The sequence below is a fragment of the Tenrec ecaudatus genome, chromosome 10, assembly GCF_050624435.1.
Source record: "Tenrec ecaudatus isolate mTenEca1 chromosome 10, mTenEca1.hap1, whole genome shotgun sequence".
Taxonomy (NCBI): domain Eukaryota; kingdom Metazoa; phylum Chordata; class Mammalia; order Afrosoricida; family Tenrecidae; genus Tenrec; species Tenrec ecaudatus.
In genome coordinates, this window is record NC_134539.1 from 110,133,081 (window position 1) to 110,147,148 (window position 14,068).

The window sequence follows — 14,068 nt, forward strand, 5'->3', positions numbered from 1 at the left end:
GGGAGGGAGGCTCTGGGCTGGAAGGCGGAGCTGGCCTGGCTTTCCCTCACTCTCACTCCCGACACTTGCGGCCTGCCTTCCCCAGTGACTTCGCGCGCAGCAGTGGCCGTGTGGGACGTTGGTGCCCGGCGGAGTGTGGCACCCTAGTTTGCTGTGTCACTCCTGGCTGGACAAACAGGCACACAGGGGGCCGGTCTGGAGGGCGGATTCGGCTGTCCCAGTGGAGGCCGCCCGCAGCCCGACCTCTGGCCTCTTTGGCTGCCAGGTCAGCCCCATGACTTGAGGCTCAGAGGTGGAGCCGGCCCGGGCCTGTGGGGAGGGCCCGCTCCGGGAAGGAGCGCTGCCGCCTTGAGCCTCTGGGAGGCCTGGGGGAAGCTGGCGGCCTGGCTTCTTGTGACCTTGGGCTTGAAAGGGAGGACATCCTGGGGGGCCTTCCCCACCGTCTTCCGCTCAATCGCTCCTCCGACGACAACCCTCACTGAGCCGGAACTGTTCAGCTCTCCTGCCCGAAGGAGGGGCAAAACCTTTGCCCTTCAGGGTACATGGAGCCCCGGAAGGTGGCGCCTGGGGGGCAAGGCTGGGGGCCCCGAGGGACGGCGGGGTCGGGGTCCTCCGCAGAGCGCGTGTACCATCTGGCGGGGGCGCTGGGCACTGAGCTTCAAGAACTGGCGCGCCGCTTCGGGCCCGAGGCGGCAGCCGGCTTGGTGCCACTCGTGGTGCGGGCGCTGGAGCTCCTGGAGAAGGCCGCGGTGGGGCCCGCCCCCGACTCGGTGAGTCTCGCTTCCGCCCGCGGCCCCCGCGTCCGGCCGGCGCCTGCCTAACGCCGAGCCCCGGGCTCCCCAGCTGCAGGTGTCGGCGCAGCAGGCAGAGCTGGAGCTGCGGCGGCTGCGGGAGGAGAACGAACATCTCCGCAGGGAGCTGCGTGCGGGGCCACCGGGTGAGTGAGAGCCTCCGCCGGGGCCCTGGAGGGCAGGGGCTCGATCGGGACCAGGGACACCCCTCCGCTGGCTGCCGCTGAAAACGCCCCCTCTCCAGAGGAGCGCGCTCTGCTGCGGCAGCTCAAGGAGGTGACGGACAGACAGCGGGACGAACTCCGGGCGCACAGTCGCGACTTGCTGCAGCGCAGCCAGGAGACGGAGGCGGTGAGGGCGAGGGCGAGGGCGGAGCGACGGGCGTGGGGCGTGGCTCCCTCCGCCCGCGGCGCCACGCCCACTAGTCTGCACTTCTCGCCCCGCCCCCAGCTGCAGGAACAGCTGCACCGCCTCCTGCTGGTGAATGCCGAGCTGCGCCAGAAGCTGGCCGCGGTGCAGACGCAGCTTCGCGCCGTGCGAGACCGCGAGAGGGAGAGGGAGGTGCTGCGCGAAGGGTCCCCCCTGTTGGCGCAAGAGCAGCTTCGGGACCAGAAGCAGCAGAGGCAGGAGCCTGAGCGAGCGACCAGCGGTGCGGGGACCGCGGGGACTCCTGAGGGTCCTGTGAGTGTCTGATGAGGGCAGGGACCCATCTGACCACTCACAGCATCTGAAATTTGGTGCGCACTTTGCTGCCTGGCAGGCTCCTCCGGGAAGTTGGAAGGTGACAGACAAGTTTGCGCCCTTGGCCAGCCTGCGCTTCCCACTCAGCTGGAGCAACTTTCAATCATTCTTTGTAGCACCTTTGCCCCTGCCCCGCCCCCCCCCCCCAGTTTCCCTGCTGGGCACTTCCCAAAAGTCCTGTGATCTGGCCCAGTGCTGGCCAAGGCGCCCCTCTCACCAAATCTGTCCTGTTGCAGCCGGATGCCCTGCAGCTGCCGGGGCGCCTCCTGGAGGCCGACCAGAGCGGCTTCAGTAGGGAGGAGCTTGAGCAGGTCCTGCAGGAGCGGAATGAGCTCAAAGCCAATGTGTTCCTGCTGAAGGAGGAGCTGGCCTACTTCCAGCGGTGAGAGAGCTGCACGGGGACCCAGACCCCAAAGGGCTCCTCTCTGGGCCCCTGGTCACCCCGCTTTGGACTTCTACTCCCCTGGGAAGACCTGAGTCACCAGGCCTTAACCTCCTGGAGCTTGGGCCAGACCCAGGAGGGGCCCCAGGGGGTCACAGACCCACAACAGCAGCAGTCAGAGAAGTGTTCCTAGAAGGGGTGTTAGCAAGCCAGAGCGTCTCGAAAAGTGGGAACAAAATGTCCAGCTCCTCGGGGTGAGCCCTAAATGGTGTATGCCCACCTCCACTGCTTTCCCTTGCCCCTGGGTTCCCCTCTAGGGAGTTGCTCGCCGACCACAGGGTGCCTGGGCTTCTGCTGGAAGCCATGAAGGTGGCTGTCCGGAGGCAGCGGAAGAAGATCAAGGCGAAGATGTTAGGGACCCCCGAGGAAGCCGAGAGCAGGTCAGTCCCTGCCCTGTATCCCCTGTTGGCGCAGTGGATATAGCACCCTGCTTCCATCCCAGTAACAGTCTTGGAAACCTCAGGGGCAGTTCTACTCTGCCCTAAAGGGTTGCTATTGAATCAGAATGGACTCTCAGACCATGGCTTTGGTTTGGATTTTATCCCCCACCGAGCCAGCCTTCTCATCCTCCCTCCCTCCCTCCATTGCCCTAGCCTGCTGACCTAGCCTGAGTCTGTCATTCAGCCTGAACCTGTCAGCCCAGCCTGGTCACCCCTGTGCCTGCTGTGCAGCCTGCTGCTCTGGCCTGGTCACACCCTGTATCTGTCCTACTGCCTTGGTCACCCCATACCTGCTGTCCAGACTGCCCTGTGGAACCAGCCACCCTTCTCTCTGGATCCAGCACTGCTCCAACCTGCCCAGCTTGCTGTCTGCTCCGCTCATACTGCCTCTCCCCTTCGCCCTTGGCTTCCTACCTTGGCTGGATCTGTTTGTCCTCTAAGGGCTGAGTCTGCTGCCACAGCCTTGTCTGAACCTGCCGTCTGTCAGGCTATAAATGAAGCCTCACAATGCCCTTCACCTTTCTAGTCTCCTTCACTCTAGCTACCGCCCGGTGCCCAGCAGTCACCCTGCCCTCTCCCACCTGTTCCTGGGGGCTGCCCAGCAGGAAGGTGTGAACTAGACTCCCCTTGTCCCTCAGAGCCTTGATAAATGGCACTCATGTCTCCTCTCTCTGCTTCAGTGACGATGAGGATGGCTCGTGGCTCCTGCTCCCCAGTGATAAGGAAGAGCCACCTCCGCTTCCTGAGTCCCGGATACAGAGTCTGTATGTTGATGGAAGGGCAAGGGATAGGGGGTGAGGGTGAGGCTGAAGGAGGGGACCCACCTGGATTCTTCTCAGCACCCCCATCCCTTGAGCTCCATACATGCCCTTACCACCTGTTCCTGGGCCCCTCACCTCCAGCTGTACTTTATTCCCTCTCTGTCCCTCCTCTCCCCGCCTCCCTCGGCCTCTCTGATTTCTGGGCTCAAGGAACCTCTTGTTTCTACCCTCTAGCTTTGGCCTGTGGTATCGGGGTGAAGCAGAGAGCCCTGGAGTTGCTGGCCGCACTCCCAGCAAGCAACAAGGAGATGAAGAAACGCCACCACAACCCCACCTGGAACTTGTGTCCAGCCCTACTCCTCCCGGCTCTTGACCATCCCCCCCCCCACTTGCCATGAACAACTTTGTTTGGGGGGGCCTCAGCTGCCCCTGGGGCCTGACTCTGTGGTCCAGCTGTGGACGGATGTGTGTCCTCAAATGAGACACAGCTTCCGCACTTCAGGCCTCTCCAAGACTCTTCTGCTATCCTGGCTGGAGAGCCAGGGCCTGCCGGGAGAGCCCAGCCTACTTCCCTTCCCACCATGTCCACATCAAACCTCTGGGGCCAGATCAAAGCACTTCCTCTCTGAGGCTCAGTTTCCCTATTTGTGAATGAGAGAGGGTTTGTGCCGATGGCCTGAGCCAATGAAATAAAGCACCTGCCCGCAGTACCCCCACACCGCTCCTTGTCTGTCTGTGCTGTGTCCCCAACCTCCCATCTCTGCAGAAAGTGACTCCAGGGCCGAGGTTCCTGTGGTTGGTTGGTTTCCAGTTGGGGAAGTTTACCCAGCTCCAGCCGCACTCTGGGAATATGGCCTAATGGAAAGTCAAGGCCCCGGTGGCCCCCAGTCTCACAGGGACCTGCCAATGCCCTCCACAGCAAGGCCAGCCGTGCTCCCCCCTGGCTGGTGGGTCCTTTCTCTTTCACTTCACAGTTCGTGGGCTTTAGTGGGAACTTCTCTACACCCGCCCACCCTCTCAGGGAGGTGCCTCTTAACAGCCCGCCCCTCCGGCCTGGTTTCCTCAGGAAAAGCCTTGAGAGGAAGCAGGAAGGGGGTTGGAAGCTGTGGGGCTGACCATCCCAAGCCCTCCTCCTCCGGCACTGGCCGCCATGGGGTTGGGGCTGGGGCTCCTGCTGCTGCTGCTGCTGCTCTGGACTCAGGGGGCCCTGGGGTCCCAGCTGGACCCCAAAGGGCAGCATGTCTGCGTGGCCAGCAGGTGGGTCTTGTGAGAGTTGGGGGGGCGGTGGTTGGACTGACAGGGAGACAATGAAGGGAAGGAGGGAGTTGAGAAAGAGGTGCTAGGACTGAAGGGAGAGGGGTAGGGAGCAGCTGCGGGGTGGTAGATAAGGAAGATGATAGGGCCAGGGGAAGGTTTGGGGACCTGTAGCTTGTGACACTCCGTCTGCTAGACCTTCTTGATGGAACTGAGACGACTTCCTATAGTTCAGCCAGAGACAGTGGCCCACTGGGAAGGGCTGGCAAGCCCTGTGTCCAGCTCCCCAGAACTCTCCAGCTGACCCCTCTGCTCCACAGCCCCTCTGCCGAGCTCCAGTGCTGTCCGGGCTGGAGGCAGAAAGATCGAGAATGCACCATCCGTGAGTAGCCAAGAGGGGACAGTACCGCCACCACCCCCCCCCCACCACCCCAGATGAGAAGGAAGAACAGCCCAATGGCCCGTTCTCCTTAACTTCTTGGGGCCTCATTTCTTCCCGAGTCCTTGAGCCAGGGTCCAACCAGTAATACACACTCCCTAACCTGAGGTGGCAAGGCCCTACGAGCCAGTGAGGGGCAGGGGTGTCCCCCATCATACCCCAGTCCCTCCAACCTGTTTTCCAGCCATCTGCGAAGGGCCGGATACCTGCCAGGCAGAAGAGGTGTGCGTGAAACCGGGCCTCTGCCGTTGCAAGGCTGGGTTCTTCGGGGCCCAGTGCAGCTCCCGTGAGTCCCCCTAGAGGGTGCAGTTGTTGGGCAGAAGTGGGTGGGTGGGGCGGTCGGTACAAAGCAGGTAAGGATGCCATTTTAAGAATAGCAAGTCCAAAAAAAAAAAAGCATGTAATTATAGATTGTGAAATATTATTCCTAATTATAAATAAATTAAATTTTGTCTTGAAAAAAAAAAAAGAATAGCAAGTCCAAGATCCCTCCAAGCTTCACCATGAGGCCCAGAGGCAGGAAGAGGGACTTACCCAGCTATGCCCTGATACATCCGGCTTACCGTGCCCACAAAACCCTGCTCTCACAAGTTAGTGCCGGGCAACTTTACTTTTCATTTCAGCATCTCAGAAAATGCAGGTGCTCCTGTGAACTGCGGAATGGATGTTATTTCTCTCTGCCAACCCACACAGCTTCTACAGTGGGGGATGTGTGTGCAGTAGACCCAGGGGCCATACCGCCCCTTCAGACAGCCAGAGGGGTTAGTGGGCAGATTAACCAGGGACAGGCAAGCCTAGGCTGGGAGCACACACTGGGAATTATGCCTTCTTTCGGGACCCTGATGTGCAGCTGCCAGGCCTGAGCCTGGTCCTTCCCAGCTGTCTGACTGGGGCGGGGACATGCTTTTCCCACTCTGGATCCTTAAGGGTGAGGCTGGGCCACAGTCCGGCGTTTTTGTAGTGCAGAATATGGGGCAGGAAGTGAGCAAACTCTCAGGAGGACAGAGGGCCTGGCCTTCCAAGAGGGTGACCCTTTTTTTCTGGATGAGTTGGAGGGCGGGTCGGATGCGTGCCCAGCTCTGAGCTGGCCATCTCCGGCTGGTCTCACCCCCACCCCCACCCCGCAGGCTGCCCGGCCCAGTATTGGGGCCCAGACTGCCGCGAGAGCTGCGCCTGCCACCCGCACGGCCAGTGTGAGCCTGCCACGGGCTTGTGTCACTGTCAAGCCAACCGCTGGGGCGACCGCTGCGAGTTCACGTGCGCCTGCAGCCCCCACGGGCGCTGCGACCGGACCGGCGTGTGCCGCTGTGAACCAGGCTGGTGGGAGCCCACGTGCCACCGCCAGTGTTCGTGCAACCTGGCAGCCTCGCGCTGCGACCCTGCCACGGGCGCCTGCCTGTGCCAACCCGGCTGGTGGGGCCGCCGCTGCAGCTTCCGCTGCGCCTGCCACGGTTCCCCCTGCGCCCCGGAGTCCGGCCGCTGCACCTGCCTGCCGGGCCGCTGGGGCCTCAGCTGCCGCCAGGTGTGCCAGTGCGCGCGCGGCCACTGCAGCGCCACCTCGGGCCAGTGCGCATGCCCACCCGGCTTCCGGGGCGAGCGCTGCGAGCTGCAGTGCCCGGCCGGCCGCTACGGGGCGCAGTGCCTGCACAGGTGAGCCCGCTGGGCAGGGGCGCAGGTGGAGGGCAGGCAGGGTCCTCCCCTCAAGGGCAGGGAAGAGGGAGAAGGAGCAGAGGGGTGGGGTGGGGGGCACGGCGGGAATACGAGAGGAGAGGAGGAAAGCGAAAAAGAAATAGAGGCAATCAATGGGGGCAGGGGCAGCAAGAGGGCTCCGGGCAGAAGGCAGAAGGGTTAGGATGCCAGTGTGGTCCATACAAAGAGTCCTGGCAGGGATGAAGCAGGAAGGAAAACAGGCACACACCTTCCATGCCCCGTGCCTCCAGGTCCAGCCCACCCTATGTTTGATTCGTGTTATTGGTAAGCAATAAAGTGCCAGTACTGGCCAAGCTCTGCTTAGGGACAGCCAGAATGGAGCTCGGGACCAAAGGCTTACAGCAGTGGTTCTCAACGTTCCTAATGCCGCGACCCTTTCGTACACTTCCTCATGTAGTGGTGACCCCCCAGCCATAACATTATTTTCTTTGCGGCTTTATCGCTGTCATTTTGCTACTGTTATGAATCAGAGTTGTTTGACCCGCCCCCCAGAGGGGTCGAGACCCACAGGTGAAGAACCGCTGGAGTACAGGGTCCCTGTGACTCAGTGACTTTCTACTTTGACCAGCTCCACCTGCAATCAGAAATACCCCTTACATTCTTGCCCGTCTTGGCACTGAAGCAGAAGTCTGCCAAGACAACACACACTTAAGCTTTGCTGCATAGTATACCCCACTCCAATGTCATGTTTTCAGTGATTTCTTACAAAACAAAACTATGCCAAACACACCCACCAAACTGACTGCCAGCGATTCCACTCTGAGCTAGGAGCTGGTCAATGGATCGCTGGAATTTCCTCCCATCCCCGAAAGTAAATGATCACAGAACGTTAAGTATCCAGAAGGAGGAGCTTCAAGGCACTGCTAAGCACTAGCGCGACGTTAAAAGCAAGACCTTGTAGTGGTGAAAGCATGTGTATGTGTGTGCATTTTCGTATTGTGGGATAGAGATTAAACTCCAGAGCCCATTCCGGTCAGAGCTCAGGCAGGAGGGGAAAGCCAGCCTGAGGGGACGCAGAGGTGGCTCACAGAGGGGGAGTCCTGGGATAGCCCGCAGAGATCAACTCTTCAGCCTTGTCACCATACAGCATGGGGACACAGGCTCCAACCTGCCTGAGAGGCAGAGCTGGGCCCTGTAGCTCCCCGGGGTCCTGAGAGGCTGGGTGGGGTGGGCTCAGTGCTGGTTTGGAGCGAGGGAGCTCTGTCCATCCACAGTCCCCCCTGCCCTGACCCCCTCTCAATCTCCTCCTTTCCTAGCTGTGGCCACTGCCAGCAGAATGAGCCATGTGCCCCGGACACAGGCAGCTGTGAGTCCTGTGAGCCAGGGTGGAACGGGACCCAGTGCCACCAGCGCTGCCCACCAGGCACCTTCGGCGAGAACTGCAGGCAGCAGTGCCCCCACTGCCGCCTAGGGGAGTCTTGTCAGCCAGACACTGGGCACTGTCAGCACTGCAACCCCGGCTGGCAGGGACCCAGGTGAGGGCCCAGCCTGCTCAGGGTGGGGTGCATCTTCCTTCAGGATCCCCACTTCCACCCCAGCTGCTTGCCTCGCTTGGGAAGACTGAGGGGGGAGACGTGTGTTGGGGAGGCCTGGGCAGGATTCTCCCCCAGTTCTGTCACCGCTCAGCTTTCTGCCCTCCTCCTTCAGAAATCTGTGGTCTGTCCCCTGGTGGGGCTTACCCTGTTTGCACCTGCCCTCCCATGCTGCTGAGTAAACAATTGGGCCCCTGAGTCCAGGAGCAGGGGGTTAAGGGTAAAGAGAAGATGGGCTGTGTGGGCCTGCGGTACCCCACTATTCTCCAAGTCTTGTCTCATCTCAGGTGTGAGGAGCCCTGCCCACCTGACACCTTTGGGGAGAACTGCAGCTTCACCTGCCCTACCTGTCTTCAGGGGACTTGTGATGCTGTGACTGGGGACTGTGTCTGCAACGCCGGTTACTGGGGGCCCAGGTGAGGATGGGGCCTGAGAGGGAGCGGCAGAGAGGACATAGGTCAGGCTTCTGTTTCCTGAATGCGTCTGCTGGATGCTCCTCAACCAGTGTCTTAAGGACTCTTCCTGTGGTGGGGCCTGCAGCTCCCCCAGGAAGGCTAAGCCAGGGTTTAAATGCCCCTTAACTAGATGACCGGCGGCCCTGGAGTCCCTTTGGACTCATGATTCCCTTGTAACTGGAGCCAACCTGCACTCTACAGATGCTTTCACTGGCTGATTTTATGAGGTCCCGTTCAAGGCCATCCTCCAAAGGGTCTCTGTGTGGAACCAAACCACCAACCTTTCGGTCAGCAGCCAAGTGTGCTCACCATGTGCCCCACCCGGGGATTCTGTGCTCACTGGTTTGGGAGCTTATTTAGCGGGCAGGGGCCCCTGCAGTGTCATTTCCCTCAGATCCTCAGGTGGTAGGGCCACAATCATTGTTGCCAGGTAGGTAGGTTTTCCACTTCAAGAACAGAATTGAATATCAAGTAGAAGAGCCCACCTTTTATGGCGGAGACTTTCAAGGCCTGGAGAGTTAGGGGCCATGCTGGGCCTGGATCAGACCGCCAGACCTGGGTGGCCTCTCCCCAAATGTCACTGGCATCTTACGGGGTTCACATTAGTGCTGGGTGAGCAAGGAGGTGAGGAGAGGGAGAGGAAGACCTGCCTTGAGGATCACACCCTGGGGGCTAGAGGCCAGGCCACATCTGGGTGCTCTCTTCTCTCCGGAAGATGGGCTCTGGGGCTGGAGGGCTCTCCCAAATGCTGCCAGTGGTACTTGGATTGTGGCTGAGTGGTCAGACGGGGACTGTTGGGCATCATCTAGGGAAGTCCACCTGGCAGGGGCAGGGGGTGGTTTCTCAAAACCAAACACTGCTGTTGAGTCATTGCCGACTCAGTAACCTTACAGAACAGGATAGAGCTGCCCTGGTGAGTTTCCAAGACTGTAACTCTCCCTTTTGTTCTTTTAAAGTTTAAAAAAAGTATTATTAGTCATTTTATTGGGAGGCTCTTTTAAATAGTTTTATTGGCACTGCATCCACAGACTGTAACTCTTTTTTTTAAAAAAATCATTTTATTGTGGGCTCTCATCGCTCTTATAATAATCTATACATCAAGTGTATCAAGCACATTTGTATATATGTTGCCATCATCATTTCCAAAACATTTTCTTTGTCCTTGAGCTCTTAGTATCAGCTTCTCTTTTTTCCCCATCCTCCCACCCTCAGGAACCCTTGTTAACCTATAAATTATTTTTATATTTTACACCCTCCGCTGTCTACCTTCACCCAGACTGTAACTCTTCATGGGAGTAGAAAGCCCTGTTGTTCTCCCAAGGAGTGCAGTGGACAGTTTGCTATTGCTGATCTTGCAGTTAGCAGCCGGAACAACTTGGCCCCCTGGGCTCAGGGAGGGCCCAGAAATCTACCATTTACCTCCCTGCTCCCTTACCTGATGCTTCCCTTCCCACCCAACCTTCAGCCTGCGTCTCCCTGTCACCCCACAGCTGCAACACTTCCTGTCCACTTGGCTTCTATGGAGACAATTGCTCCGTCCCCTGCCAGTGCCCAGAGTGGCCCTGCCACCCTGTCTCTGGAGCCTGCCAGCACGGTAAGGTGGAGGGAATGAGGAGGGTACCGTGGCCATGGGCTCCAGGTATCTGCGGGGCTGGGCTCCTGCAGACACATCCCTGGGATGATTTGGGGCCCCCACACCCTGAGAAACCAGGTGAGAGCCCAGGTCGTGATGGGGCGGGCTGAACCCCAGGGCCTGCATCAGGTCATGGAAGAGACCAGGAGGAAGAGGGCCTCCAGGCTGAATGAACACGGTCCCTGTGCCGCAGAGCTGGAGGAGGGCCCCACAGGGAGGCCCAGCTCAGCGCTCAGGAGGAGGTGCAAGGGGTGGGAAGTGGGGTGGCCCTGGCCATCTGACCGCTCTGTTCCCACAGGCCTTCATGGTCAGGATGCTGCCCTCATCGCGGGCATCCTGGTTCCCCTGCTGCTGCTGCTCCTGGGTCTCACCTGCTGCCTCTGCTGCTTCTGGGCTGCCCGCCTGGACCCCAAGGACAGGTGAGCACCTGCTCAGGCCGTGGACTGGGCACAAGGTAGCATCGGGCTTCCTTTCCGGGTGGGGAAGGGCACTCTCGGTGGGAAGTGGTGGAGGTCTCACGGTGGCTGGAGGCATCAGAGCTTTGCTGGGAGACTGGGTTGCAGGATCAGGAAGGGTGGGTACCAGGCTGGTGCAGCTGAAACCTACAACAGAAGACCTGAAGGGAGGGAGGCAGGGGGCAGAACAGCAGCAGAGCTGGGGCAGGGCAGGGAGGGGTCGGGCCACACCTCGACAGGAGCCGGCCCAGCTAACCTTCCCTTAGGACTTACTGCTTGGGGGTGGAGGGAAGAGCCCCTCACACAAACAGATGAGTCAGGTCAGGAGTAATGGCTGTCAGCAGTAGGGCAGGGAGTGGCGAGGGACTGAGGGTGGGGAGAGGAGGCCACCTGCCTGGAGGGGTCCCCATTTGAGCTGGGTGCCGGGTGAGAGGCTCAGCCAGGATGATGCTAACCAATCACCGTATTCGGGTGCTCCCCGCCAGGTGCGTGGTCTGCACTGATGGGGTAGCAGTTGTTCCCATTTCACAGATGAGGCACCAGAGGCCCAGAGGGCTCAAGTCCTGGCCAGAGTGGTAGCCTAGGGCCTGTCCCACTGTGGCCGACCTGGCCAAAATCACGGGCTCAGTAACGGGATGGTGTTCTGTCGTCAGGAAGAGGGGGTGCCATTGAATGTTTGGGGGCCCGGGAATGATGTGTCAAAATGATGTCACCCAGTCCCTGTGCCTCCCTCACAGCACGGGCCTCACTCTCTCCTCTTGCCCCTCGTCCCTCCTGCCCTCATCCCAAGTACCCTGAACTGACCCCCTTCTCGCCCCCTCTCTTCCCACTCAGGCCTCCGAGAGATGGCACTGCTGTGTCTAGGGTGAAACTGCAGATGTGGGGGGCACTGACCAGGTTGGGGTCCGTGCTGCCCTGTGGCTCCCTCCGCAGTCACAAGCTCCCCTGGGTGACAGGTGGGTGGCAGCTGGAGGGTCGGGGCTGGAATGGGCCAGGGCTTCCCATTGGGCTCTGCTCCTGACCTCGTGCCTCTCACAGTCTCTCACCACGACCCAGAGATCCCCTTCAACCACAGCTTCATTGAACCCCCCTCCGCCGGCTGGCCCTCGGATGACTCCTTCTCGTCAGATCCTGATTCCGCAGAGGAGGACGAGGATCCTGCCTACTGTGTGCCACCCCAAGAAGGTAGCCTTGCACCCCAATAACCTATTCAATCCCAGGGAAACCCTGCCCTCCACCACCTCTGCCTGATTCATTAAGCAAATGTCTATCAAGAGCCCATGCGATTTCCTAGCAGAGGGTGACATCGGCTTTGATGGGAAACACGGGAACAGTCATCAGGGGGTTAGTTGGAGCCAGGGGAGACATCCCAGTGCTGGGGATGTCTGAGTTGAGCCTAGCAGGATTGGTAGGAGTTAGCCAACGCCAAAGCGGTGGGACGAGTTGGGAATGGTGTTTCAGGAAGAGGGTCCAGCGTGCAGGACGGCCCAGAGGTGAGGGGGCCAAGGCTCTGCTGCACTGAGAGAATTTCTGGGAGGCCTCAGTTCAAGGTGGGGAGGGAGGAGTGTGGAAGGCACAGGGACTACCCGAGTCAGCCTTTCCCCTGGCTCGCCGCATCCTCGCCCTCTTCTTTCCCTCAGTTCTGGGGTCTCCTGGAAGATGCTGAACTTGGTAAGTAAGATGGGTTAGGATAACCAGCCCAGCTCTGGCCAACATGCCCTCTTCTGCCTTCTCTGCCTCCTGCAGGGATGACCTCTGTGGTCCAAGCAGAGTCACCAGACACCAGCCTGGCCACAGGCTCCTTCCCTGCCCCGGAAGATGCCTCCACACCTTTCGCCATCCCACGTACCTCTAGCCTAGCCCGGGCCAAGCGGCCATCAGTCTCCTTTGCTGAAGGCACCAAGTTTACCCCCCAGAGTCACCGGAGCTCAGGAGAGCTTGCCAGCCCACTCCGAAAGCCCAAGAGGCTCTCCCGAGGGGCCCAGCCTGGTCCTGAGGGCCAGGAAGCTGACCTGTCCCTAGGCCCAGAGCCTGCAGAAAGTGACGAGATACCTCCTGGTGCCACCAGTCCCGGGGACTCAGCGGCTGGCTGCCGGCAGCTCCCGCTCGGAGGCCGGACAGTGGCCGAACGCATCGAGGCCATTGAGAGCAGCGCCCAGGAGCGCTCGGGCCCCGTGACCACCATCTACATGCTGGCTGGGACGCCCCGGGGACCGGAGGGGCCTGTCCGGTCTGCCCTGCGGCGTTTTGGGAGTTTCAAGAAAGGTCAGGCAGAACCCAAAGTCAAGAGTGCCATCCCCAAGCCTCCACGCAGGGCCCTGAGTCGGAACAAGGGCAGCCCTGGGCTGGCCCCCGACTCTGCTAGCCAGAGCCCCGACTCAGCCCCGTGTGCAGCGTCTGCGCAGGCAGGGCCAGAGGCAGCAGCCGGAGGGCTGGGGGATGACACCAAGAGTCCAGGCAGCGCTGAGGAGCCAGCCCCCAAGGGTGGCCTCCCCGAACAGGATCCCCCAAAGCTGGTCGAAGATCAGGGGCAGGAGGAACCTCAGTATGAGAATGTTGCACCCATCTCTGGACCACCAGTGCCCTGAGGACCTCGACTCTGGGAAGTAGGGGGCCACAGGACAGGCCCTGGGTCTTGTGCTTAGTGCTGGCCCCACCTCTGCCCTCCCATAGGGACAAGTCAGAGGCCAGGGGTGCCTCTGGAGTGGGCAAGCAAGCGGGGCAGAGACCCCAAGGATGAGGTCTCCGTGTCAGAACTGCAGTTTCAGGAACTGTCTTCTCTGCCCAACAGGCACAGTCGTGACTTCATTTGCAAAACTGGGTTTGATTGTTTGTTTGTTTTTCCTGAAATGAGGATCAACCTAAATGTTTGCTGGTGAGATTGCTTAAATAAATATTTCTTTGGCTAGGTTATTATATAAGTGCTCAAAATCATGGTATGCACACATAAGTCACGACACGGAAGGATGTTGACACTGCCCCTTTAAGTGCAAACAGTGCCAGTGACCGGCTCCTCCCCTTTTCTTTTTAGAAATTGGATATCTTTTGGCCTGGGATACATATTTAGCATTCTCTCCCCTCTCCTCCACCCCCCCCTTTTTTTAAAGTCCTTTATTTGAGAGGCTGGGTTTCAAATTGCTGCCCATGCAATTAACCCAATGCATAACCACTACTCTGTGAGTGAGCCTCTCCCCCTTTTTTAACGTATGGTTTGTGACTATTTTACAAGCTGACGTTTGGGGTTTGGATTTTTAAAGGATATAAGTGCAGAAACAGAAATGTCAACCTAAGGGATCCAATGGTCATTTTCTCCAGGAGGTGAGATTGTGGCTATTGAAACTTTTAGATTGTTTGGAAAATTTCTACAGCAAACCATCTTTTTTTTCTTCTCCCACTAGCTTGAATTTATTTTGAA

At 59.4% G+C, this 14,068-nt stretch overlaps 2 protein-coding genes across 3 annotated transcripts; both read left to right on the top strand.

Annotated features, from left to right (window-relative positions):
- Positions 1-50: 50 nt before the first annotated feature.
- On the top strand, positions 51-3,905 carry RILP (Rab interacting lysosomal protein). Its single transcript, XM_075561225.1, has 8 exons — positions 51-770; positions 844-937; positions 1,036-1,142; positions 1,242-1,472; positions 1,769-1,914; positions 2,232-2,354; positions 3,095-3,178; positions 3,410-3,905. Exons 1-8 carry the CDS (start codon positions 543-545, stop codon positions 3,546-3,548), a joined length of 1,152 nt encoding a protein of 383 aa, XP_075417340.1. The 5' UTR covers positions 51-542; the 3' UTR covers positions 3,549-3,905.
- Positions 3,906-4,015: 110 nt separating this feature from the next.
- SCARF1 (scavenger receptor class F member 1) lies at positions 4,016-13,469 on the top strand. Of its 2 annotated transcripts, XM_075561222.1 has the most exons (11): positions 4,016-4,432; positions 4,750-4,811; positions 5,053-5,154; positions 5,996-6,518; positions 7,835-8,053; positions 8,398-8,526; positions 10,056-10,159; positions 10,497-10,617; positions 11,488-11,609; positions 11,692-11,838; positions 12,400-13,469. In XM_075561222.1, the coding sequence occupies exons 1-11, from the start codon at positions 4,326-4,328 to the stop codon at positions 13,239-13,241; spliced, it is 2,478 nt and encodes an 825-aa protein (XP_075417337.1). In that variant the 5' UTR covers positions 4,016-4,325; the 3' UTR covers positions 13,242-13,469. The 2 variants fall into 2 exon arrangements, with proteins under 2 accessions (XP_075417337.1, XP_075417339.1); XM_075561224.1 differs by lacking the exon at positions 12,400-13,469 and having other exon boundaries at positions 4,219-4,432; positions 11,729-11,948.
- Positions 13,470-14,068: the final 599 nt, after the last annotated feature.